Genomic DNA, 10421 nt, shown 5'->3' on the forward strand with positions numbered 1-10421 from the left:
GGGCTGCATGGTGGTGGGGGTGAACTCAGCGGTGGGGGTGGGCTCTGCAGTGGTGGCGCGGGCTGGGCAGTGGTTGGGGGGTGAACTCAGTGGTGGGGGCGGGCCCGGCGGTGGTGGGGGCCCCACCGCTGACCCAGTGCTGACCCTTCGGCCCCGCAGCACTCCATGATCTATTTCTTCCACCACTACGAGCTGCCGGCCATCCTGCAGCAGATGCGCATCCAGGAGTTGCTGTTGCACGCGCCCCCCCCAGGCCCTGGCTCCCCGACGGCGCTGCAGGACAACCTCAACAATAACGCCGCTGCCCCCGGCCACCCCACTGTGCAGCCCCCCGCCCTGGGCCCTGGCTCGCCTAGTGCCAGTGGGGCAGCCGGGGCCGTGGCACCCAGCTCGCTGGTGGCTGCGGCGGCCTCGGTGGCCGCGGCAGCCGGAGGTGACCTGGGCTGGATGGCAGAGACGGCTGCCATCATCACAGATGCCTCCTTCCTGTCAGGCCTGAGCGCCTCCCTGCTGGAGCGGCGGGTGCCCCCGACACCCAGTGGGCCTCCCCGTACCCCCACGCCCCCTGTGCCCCAGGACGGTGCCCCCCACGATGGTGCCCCCCAGGACGGTGTCCCCCAGAGTGACTTCCCAGCACTGGACGTGGGCCCCCCAGCTGCTGAGGAGAGCGGAACCAGCCCTGCCCCCGTGGCCACTGAGGATGTACCCTCTGAGGCCGGCTCCTGAGCCCCGCTGGCAGCTGAGCATCCTGTCCCTGGCGTCCCCAGCCAGCTGGGCATGGCCCTGATGACAGCCCGTGGGGTTGGGAAGGCCCTGTGGACCAGCACATGCTCTTTGGGGGCACCTGGGCCCTCCCCTCTTTGGGCTGCTCTGGTCTCAGCTGTGGTGGGCCAGGGGTTGGCTCCGATGGGCCTGGAAGGTGACCTTCTTGGGTGTGGGCTAAGCTAGGCCCCGCCTTACAGCTGCAAAGCAGGCTGGACTGGGGCACAAGAGGGGACTGGGCTCTCTGGAAGGTTCTGGAAGGCGCTTTTGGAAAGTGTGGAGTGAACTGTCCCTGAGGACATTGCGGTGCCCCTAGGGCATGTCTCTGACCTTTGGATGGGGGCAGGGACCAGGCAGGGACGGCATGCCCTGGCGGCTGACCCCTCTCCAGGGGCCAGCAGCCTGGTGCTCCATGCACAGTGCCTTCCCCACAACGTCCCCATGGGCCCGGGCCGGGAGGGCGGGGCTGGCGCCTGGGCGCAGGGCCGGGGCCAAGTGGCCACAAATCACTCTGAGAGGCGGAGCGTGCTCATTCCACTCTATTTAATTGCAGTGTACAAAATGGTGTTTGTATATAGAATAAACCGGCTGTTGACAGCGCCGCGTCCGTGTGTGTCCTGGACGGAGGTTCTCGCGGGCCAGGCTGGACTGTCACGGGCCCTCCTCAGGGTCGGCGCGGGCGTTGTCACCAAGCTGGGCCAGGAGCTCGCCGCGCCGCACCGGCGCATGGCGCAACCGTTCGCGCATGCCCGCGATGTGTGCCTCCAGCGCCGCCAGCTCGCCGGGGCCCGGGGCGCCCGCGGGTGGTGAGACGGGCGCGCGGCCCTTGGAGCAGAGCCACACGGGGCCCTCGGGCGACCCGGCGTCCGCCTCTGCGTCCGCGGCTACGGGCTCCGACAGGAAGCGCACACGGCGCTGCTCTGTCTTCACGGCGCGGCGCACCGGCCTCCAGCCGCCCAGGTCCGGCGCGGGCGCCGCTGCCTCCTGCTCCTGAGGCTCCGCGGGTCCCCTGGGAACGAGGCTGCGGCTGGGGCCAAGGTGCGGCCGGGTCCGCCCTGACCCTCCCCGGCACCTGGACCCAACCCAGAGCCGCCTCAGGGCCGGGGCAGCCGTGCCCTTTCTGCGCCTTGCTCGGGGAAGGGTCCTGGAGGCCGCCACTGGTGGCATAGAGCTAGGGATTGTCAGGAGCGAGCTAAGTGTATAAAGTAACCTCTCCCGCGTCGCACGGTCTCCTTCAGTACTAAGGGGGCTGGAGCTGGTGGGGTGGTGAGCGGGGCCCACCCAAGGCGACTAGCACGGGCTGGGTCACTCCCTCTCCGCGCCATCAAGGTCCGCGTCTGCGGGGGGCGGGGCTTCCCTGGGCCCCACCCCTTACCTGGACTCCGGCTTGCGCTTCTCTCCCTTCCGGCCTTCGGGAGTCTTGGTGTTGAGGGCCGGGTGGATTTTCTAAGAGCCCAGACAGACTGGGTTGGGGCTTGGGTCGGGAGGGAGGCGGCCCGCCCGCCGCCCTTAAGCCTGCCCGGCGCCCTGCCTGCCGCCCTACCCGTCTCGTGTGCAGCCAGCACTGCAGCTTGTTGCCCCTGCGTACTCACGGCAGCACCAGGCGATAGAAGATGTGCTCGCCCAGCGAGCTGAGCAGGGCGCTGCCCAGGCCCATGCAGAGCAACACGAACAGGCCAGAGAAGTGGTAGATACTCATCTGGAGGGTCTGTGGACAGACAAGGCATCGGCCTTCGAGGTCACGGCAGCCTCCTAGGTGGGGCCCCAGGCTTGGGAGCTGGGCTGGGAAGCAAGGACCCCGTGGCTGGGGATGGAGGCGATTATAGAAAGTTTCATGGAGGAGGGGACACTGGAGCTGGGGTTTTGTAGTTTGGATAGGAGGATGCAAAGACACATATGTGCATCTTGGGAATGAGCAGAGACTTGGCCAAGCAGGCGCAGTGCCCCCTTCGCCCACCCTTGCCCGTGTCCTGGGCCCTTCTCCACCTCCGTGACAGCGAAGACTTGCTTTCCACAAGGCACCATCTTGTACCACTTGTCATGCAGCAGGTCCATGAAGCCCGAGGACTTGTAGCGGCTGATGAACTCGGACAGGTTGGAGGCGAGCGGTGAGTTCCGGAGCAGCCCGATGCCGTAGCCTGGGGGAGGCCGGAATCGGGTGGGGCCGGGCTGGGGCGTAACCCCAGAGGGACTCTGCCCACACGGCCCTTCCTCTGACCCAGCTTGGCCGACCATCCATGGCTCCCCAGTGCCCCCAGAACGCGTTGGCCGTTAAGGCCTTGACTTAACCCCAACTCCCCCAAGCCCCGATGCCCGGGAGGGGCCTCCCTCACCTTCGATGACCAACGGCTTGCCCACAGTCAGCAGTTTGCAGTTGGCGTCGATGGAGACCTCGTAGTCCAGGAGGGACTTGTCCATGATAAAGGCGTTGAGTTTGGGGGGGTCGCTCCTGCGGAGGGTGAGGGGGGGTTGGGGGCGAGGTCAGCGCTAGCCGGGCCTACCGCAGCCCCGCCCCATCCCTGCCCCCACCCTCACGCGAGCATGGCTACGCCTTCGGGCGTGGTAGGCGCGCTGCGGCGGCGCCTGTGCGCATGCATCTCGGGGAAGCTCTTCTTGATGTAGGCCTCGGCGCTGCTGTCCCGCACGGTGCCCACGCGGAAGCCTGGCGGCGGGCGGTGCAGCTGCAGTGGGGGGAGCTCAGTCAGCCAGCCAGCCTGCCCCTCGCCCTCCGACCTTGCACCTCACAGCTGGGACCGCCCAGGCCACCGTCCAAACCAGGGTCCCACCCAGCACCTCTGACATGAGGCCTGATCATTCTCTGGGGTGGAGCCGTCCTGTGCACTGTAGGGTTTGAGCAGCATCCCTGGCCTCCACCCACTCGATACCAGTAGTACCCCCTCCCCCAGTCATGACAGCCACAAATGTCCCCAGACATTGCCCAGTGTCTCCTGGGACAGAATCGCCCAGGTGAGAACCCCTGCTCTGAACTCCACCTGAGTTCCCAACACCCCCCGACCTCACCCTGGACTCCAGACTGTATCCCACTGCCTCCTCGTCCTAGACCCTCAGGGTCCCATCCCCATCTGCCTCCCGCAACTTCCACCTCGTCAGGGGTCAGGAGCAGCTCTGTCCTGTCTCTCTGTCATCCCCAAATGCCGTCCATCCGCAAACCCTGAGGACTCGGCCTTCAGAACACACTCGAATGCGCCCCCAGCCCGCCTGCCCCATCAGCCCCCCTGGCCCAGCGCGGTTGCCTCTGCTCTGGTCCCCTCCTCGCAGCAGCCAGGGGAACACTGTGCAAACCCCTAGTGAATGAATGAATGCATTCTCTGTTAAAGTCATCCCACAGCTGACCACCGGGACCACAGCACCACCCAGAAGTCCCTTCTAAAGCAGCGCCGTCCCACAGAACTTTACGGAGGATGGTAACAATGCCCAGTTCAGCAGCCACCAACCACACGCCGCTATTAATCGTTTCATAGCAACTGGGGATCTGAATGTTTAACTTAATTCTAATTAACTCATATAAACTTAAGTCCCCACATGTGTTGAGTGGCCCCCCTATCAGACGACAGGGTGTCTAGATTTTATTACCGGTGTAGAGGGAACACCCCTCAGGGACTCAACCAGCCAGCTCCAAACGGCAGGAATCACTATTGGCAAACACTCCAATGTCTTCAACAAATAAATGCAATGTGAAAATAAACAGATGAATAAATAAGTAAAGAAAAAGGAAAATAAGAGATCCGAGACGTTAAAAGAGACCTAACAGATTTCAACCATATGCAATGTCTGAACCCTACAAGGTCCAGTTGCAAATAAACTGGGGAAAAAATTTAAGACAACGGGGGGAATTGTTACCCCGGTTGTTAAGGTTCCTGAAATATTTACAGTGAAATGATACAAAGTCTGAGATTTGCTTCAAAATAATCCCGTGGTTGCAGAGGACGGGGAACGGTGTGGGCGAAACGGGCTGGGAGCCGATTCTGCAGCTGAGAGATGGGTTCACGGAAATCCCTAGCTTCCTACTGTGGAGTGTTCTAAAATTTTCATTAAAAAAGAAAAATATGTACACCCGTCCCTCCTCTGCCAGCACCCATGGGCTGTCCTCCCGGCGGCCGCCAGAGGGCGAACGTGAGCACCGAGTCGCTCGTCCCTGCTCTGCCAGCCACACTCCAGGGCTCCCAAGTCCCTTGGGTAAAGCCAGAGTCCTCCCCACCCACAGGGCTCTGCACGACCTGCCCCGTCCCCTCCCTGCGTTCCCCTCCTCTCTCCCCCTGCTCGCTCACTCCAGCCACACGGGCCTCCTTGCTGTTCCCTCAACCCCCCTGGTAGGATCCTGCCTCAGTGCCTTTGCATCTGCTGTTCCCTCCACCTGCAACACTCTTCCCTGATATACATTTAAAGCTCCCTCACATGTCACCCCCTCGCAGAGGCCTTCCCTGACCCCCCACTTGGGAAAATGCCCCCTCCTGTTCAGCACTGCCATTTCCCCACGCTTCTTTTTCTCTAACCTTCCATCACCTCCTCACACGATAACTCTTCCTTATTTATCTTGATTCTTGTCAGCTCTGGGGGCAGGAATCTTCGCCTGCTTTGTCCCCAGCGCCTGGTACACACTCAACCAACCCATGTGTGTCAGAGTAGAACTGTGCTCCATAGGATTTTCAATGGCTGGGTTTCCAGAAGTAGATTGTCAGGCCTTTCTTGTGCAGTGCCTCTGGGTGGACTTGAACCGCCAACCTTTCAGTTAGCAGCGGAGCACTTTAACCATTTGCACCACCCAGGGACTCCTGACAGAGACTTAAAAAACAAAAACAAACAAAAAACCCGACCCCATTGCCACTGAGTCAATTTTGACTCACAGCGACCCCACGTGACAGAGCAGAACTGCCTCATAGGGTTTCTAAGGCTGCAGTCTTTACAGAAACAGATGGTCAGGTTTTTTCTCCTGAGGAGCAGCTGGTGGGTTTGAACGGCTGACCTTTTGGTTAACAGCCGAGCGCTTCACTGTTGCACCACCAGGGCTGCTTGCACACACTATATGCTCAATAAATGTCTGCAGGGGTCCCAAGCAGACAACTGCATGCAGTGGGGTTCCTGGTTCAGGATGGGGTTGGGGGGGTGAGTGTCCACCCTCCCAGCTTTGAGACCCCCAGCGCCCCCCACCCCAGCCGCACAGCACCCCACCTTGGGGTCGTGGATCCCCGACAGCTCCTCGAAGGTCTTGTCCCCGACCAGGACGGCGGCCAGGTTGGCTGTGTAGCTGGACAGCACGAGCAGGCAGAAGATGGCCCACAGGTTCACGAGGAAACGCCCCGTGGGGCTCTTGGGGGTCTCGCTGGACACGATACGTCCAAAGAGGTTGAGGGCTGAGGAGCAGGAGAAGACAATGCTGCGGTTGCGGCCGCGGGGCGTGAGGCCATAGGGGCTGCGCCACTCGTAGAGTGTGAGGAAGAGCGCCATGAGGTGCAGCGCGGCGAAGACGCTCACCCACATGGACCAGTGCAGCGGCCACATGAAGGCGCTGATGGGCGAGGCGGTGTCACGCGCGCGCACCATGATGCCCAGGCTGGTGGAGAAGAAGGGGCTGGTGAAGTCCACCACGCGACAGCGGGCCGAGTTGATGCTGAAGCTGGTGACCGCCATGTGGGCCTTGCCAGCCAGCAGGCTCCCCACCAGGCCGGTCCAGCGGCCATCACGCAGGGCAGCGTACTTGCCGTCACCCACGATGTACAGCTCGGAGTCGAAGGGCGTGTCCTCTGCCAGCCGCTGCAGTAGGTCGATGCAGTAGCCGTAGCAACACTTACGCAGGGCACGGGGCCCCGAGCCGTTGGCCAGCGCGGCAAACTGCGCATCCACCGCAGCTGAGTCGTTGGTGCTGGGCGCCAGACACAGGTGACCCGCCGGGCACTGGCCGTCCTCGTCCGACTCACGGGCAAACACAAAAGGGTGCTCCGCCAGCGTCACCACACGCAGCTTCGCCCGGGACTGGGCAGCCGGCGGGGGTGGGGGCCTCATGGCAGCGCCCCCCGGCTCCGGCTCCAGCTGCCCGTTGCGCCACCTGCCCACCGTAGCCCAGGCCGGGGTGCCCAGCGGGTCCTGGCGGAGGCTCCACACCTTGAAGCTGTGCAACATGTGTACTTGGGACATGCTGGTCACCCACACTGGCCCCGTGCGGCCCTGGAAGGATGTGTTGGCCAGGAACCTGGATGGCAGGGGTGGGCGGGGTGAGCATCAGGCGGCTGGCAGCAGGAGCCCCCCAGCCAGGCTCAGACCCTCGTCTCCACCTGCCTTAGTCTCTCTGACCATCTCCATCCTTGTCTCTACAAGGGGGACAGTAGGGGACACTGTTGGTGACACCCCGGTCCCATTTATCAGCCCAGATGCTATGGCTACATCCCCCACCCCCTGACTTATGCTATTGCTCACAATCAGGTGGGATCGATCGCCCCTGAGTGCTGATCATGCTCCAGAGCTCTGGTGGGGTCAGCTCTGCCCCCTGACCCACCCCATAGCCCTCCCTGCCTTCTCCTGGGTTTTCCATCCATAAAGCCGCACACGGGACCCTGCTCTCAGGCCCTGCTTCTGGGCACCTGCCCTGAGGCTTGTACTGAGTGCAGCTGTCACTTTGGAATCTCGGAGAAGCAGCGCTCAGATGGAACAAGCTACGTGGGAGAAGCCATGGGGCTGAGCTGTGTAAGGGGTGGACTGTAGTGGGCACTGTGGCCCAGATCATCCCCGCCTGTGGCTGCAGGCGGCTGGCGGCTGCTCCCTGCTCTGGAGATTGGCCTTTGGAAAGACGGAGCTGCCTCACATGGACGCCCGCTGTTTTACAGCCCCTCCCTGGGGGTGGACTGAAGCCAGTGACTGACAGATATGGGGGAACGAAATCTGGCTCCCGGAGCCACGGTGGAGCTAACTCCCGGGTGCAGTTCACACTTCAGGGCTCCCGTGGGATCAGGCTAAGGCCGCCTCAGCTCCTTCCCTCCCCATTCCACTTCCCTTCTCCCTAAGCACCCCAATAAATTCTGTCTCCTGAATCCCCTTCTCGGGACCCCACCTAAGAAAGGGACAAAATCACCAACTTGGAAGGACTGGACACAGTGTCTGGCATACAGCAAGTGCACAATAATGGTGCCTTTGGTGCCCCACAGGCAGAGGGTCACACCCCGCCAGGGGCCTGGACAGACAGCCTTCCGCAGCAGGATCCCCACTTACCGTGCCAGGAAGCGGCCCGAGGACTCAGGCCCAGCAGGCCGCAGGTCACTGTGGTTGACTGCGGTGGGGAGGAGGGCACGCTCAGGCTGCACACGGGCCACACTGCCCAGTGCCCTTGCCACCAGCTCCACGGCATCCTGGACGGCAGTCTCCAGTGGGGGTCGGTCCACCTCACCCTGTGCCAGCAGCCCAGGTGGCAGGCCCTCAGTGGGCAGCGCCTCGGCGGGCAGTGGCGTGCCCAGCAGCCTTCGGGGCCCCAGGGGCACGGCCGCCAGCACTTGCCGGGCAAGGGCTGCATCACAGCCCAGAAGCATGGCCGTGGTCACCAGGGCCTCAGCCCCCGCCAGCGCCTCTAGCGGGGCCAGGCGTGCCTGCAGCCCCGCGTCACCAGTGTCTGGCCGGCTCAAGTCCAGCATGAGTTGTGGGGCCCAGCCGGCCCGGCATGTCCAGAGGGCCACCAGGCCACCGGGGTCCTGGACGCGGCAGAGCATCAGGCCGACGTCCTCCCAGGCATGTGCCTGCAGCAGACAAGAGTACATCCACCGTGTCTCCAGGGGGCCGGCCCAGTCCAGCTGCAGGTGGAAGGGGCTCTGGGGAGGGGGCAGCCACAGTTAGGGTCCTGACACACACACCTCTTCCCACACCCGTCAGGAGGTGCTCAGTAACAGATGTCAACTTGAAGATTGGACCTCACCCACCCCTGCTCTAAAGCCTTCTGTGGCTCCCCATTACCTCCATCACAATGCTCAGCCTCACGTTCAGGGTCTGCTTCTTGGCTCCAGCCACCCTGTAGCACCCCACTTTGAGATTTTTTGTTTACACTGTTCCCTAGTTGGAATATCCTTCTCCCTTTCTGCCAGACAACTCCTACATATCCTTCAAAACCCAACTCCGTCGCTCCTTCTCTATTCAGAGTTCCCCATCTCCCAGGCGGAACCCCCCACTCGCCTTCTAGGACTCCCCCAGCCCCAAGTCCCTCCCTCCACTCCAGTCCTGACCTCACCCCACTCCTACCCCTGGGAGCCCCTCAGGGCCAGGCCACCTGCAGGACCCTTATGAAGACACCTTCGTGCTTGGAGCCAAGCCAGCCTGCCTCCTCTTGACTTATCACCGCCCCTGTCCCAGGCAAGCCAAGGGCCTCCGGCGAGGGCCTTCGCTGTGCCTGATGGCATCCAGACAGTTCTGGATTTGCTCTTAGCGTGTGAAGGAAGAGAAAGCTTTCCCAACACCTACGGGCGCAGGATGTTGCTTGGGTGGGGGCAGGGCACCGAGTGCTGGGGGACTGGCCGGGGTGGGGGTCGGGGGCAAGCAAAGAGCCGGCGAGACCAGGGCAGCCAGGAGGTCCCAGCCCGAGGGCCCTCCCAGCAGGCCGTCCCCAGGCCAGCAGAGGCGCACTTCCTGGAGGCGGCAGCAGAGGGCGCCACAGGCGTGGTTTTTGAGTTCTACAACCTCGCCCACCAAGCCCGGGCCGGTTATGGGGATAGGGGTCCCGAGTGGCACCGGGAGGTTTATGAGCCTCTGGGTCTTCTCTAGGGTCAGAGTCTCCCACCCCTGAGGACAAAGAAGTCCTGAAGAGGACCCCAAGTTGGAATTGGGAAGTTTGAAAGTGGCAGGAACGTTGAGGACCGCCCCTACCCACAGCCGCCTCCTTGTCCAGGTGCCCCGCCCAGGCCCCCATGTCCCCGCGTCGGGGCCCCTCCCTATTGGCCCTAGGGAGTTTTTCCCAAGGGGACACAACGAGGTCCCCACAGCCCTGCCAAAGCCGCCTTTTCCCTCTTTGTCCCGTTTTCTCCTGAACAAGGACCTGGGTAGGATCGAGAGAGAGCTCCAAGGATGAGAAGGGGTGGAGAAGGACGGGAGGGGGTTGGAATGACAAGGTGGGGACCCGAGGACACGCAGGAGGCTGTGAGGTCGGGGAGGGCCTCTGGGAGGATCCTGGGTGCTAGAATTGCACGCCTCCGCCAGAAGGGAGACCCGCTTCGCCTTCCTATCCCCGCCGCCCTGGGGCAAACCAGGAGGCGCCCCGAGGGATGAGCGCTCAGAGCGCTTGGTCCCGCCGTCTGGATCCCAGAGGAGGCTGTGCGCGATGGGAGTGGGGGGCGGGCGGGGTGGGGGCCCTGGGGTCGAAGGGGCAGGGGCCGCGGTGGTGGCGCTTCTCTGTCCTCAAGGCCCCGGGAAGGGCTGTGCACGGGAGTTCTGGGCCCCCAAGGGGCCGTCCAGGGGTCTTGCGCATCCGAGGTCCAAGGGTCCCGCCCGTGCGCTCCGGGGGCTCCCGCATCTGGATTGGGGCTGCCGCGGGGTCTGCCGCCTCTGGACTCCCGGGCGTCCCGGGCTCCCGCCCCCGCAGGTCCCGAGCGTACCGGGGCGCCAAGGGGCGCGCGCGCCTCCCGCCGCAGCAAGCTGAGCACAGGGGTCTCGGTGGCGGCCGCCAGGAAGTG

The 10421-nt window shown here is 63.4% G+C and overlaps 2 protein-coding genes across 2 annotated transcripts in view; one reads left to right on the forward strand and one right to left on the reverse strand.

Moving 5' to 3' along the window:
- TMEM259 (transmembrane protein 259) overlaps positions 1 to 726 on the forward strand; it is an 8047-nt gene extending 7321 nt beyond the window's left edge. The window contains exon 11 of the mRNA XM_004378688.2: positions 160 to 726. Coding sequence (XP_004378745.1) covers positions 160 to 726 — 567 coding nt within the window. The remainder of the gene's footprint in view (positions 1 to 159) is intronic.
- A 687-nt stretch (positions 727 to 1413) lies between these two features.
- The window catches only part of GRIN3B (glutamate ionotropic receptor NMDA type subunit 3B), a 9397-nt gene continuing 389 nt past the window's right edge, over positions 1414 to 10421 (reverse strand). The window contains 9 exon segments of the mRNA XM_004391429.1: positions 1414 to 1771; positions 2138 to 2208; positions 2306 to 2470; positions 2749 to 2900; positions 3096 to 3211; positions 3298 to 3443; positions 5953 to 6970; positions 7984 to 8573; positions 10344 to 10420. Coding sequence (XP_004391486.1) covers positions 1414 to 1771; positions 2138 to 2208; positions 2306 to 2470; positions 2749 to 2900; positions 3096 to 3211; positions 3298 to 3443; positions 5953 to 6970; positions 7984 to 8573; positions 10344 to 10420 — 2693 coding nt within the window.

Source organism: Trichechus manatus, unplaced genomic scaffold, assembly GCF_000243295.1.
Source record: "Trichechus manatus latirostris isolate Lorelei unplaced genomic scaffold, TriManLat1.0 scaffold00057, whole genome shotgun sequence".
Lineage (NCBI taxonomy): Eukaryota > Metazoa > Chordata > Mammalia > Sirenia > Trichechidae > Trichechus > Trichechus manatus.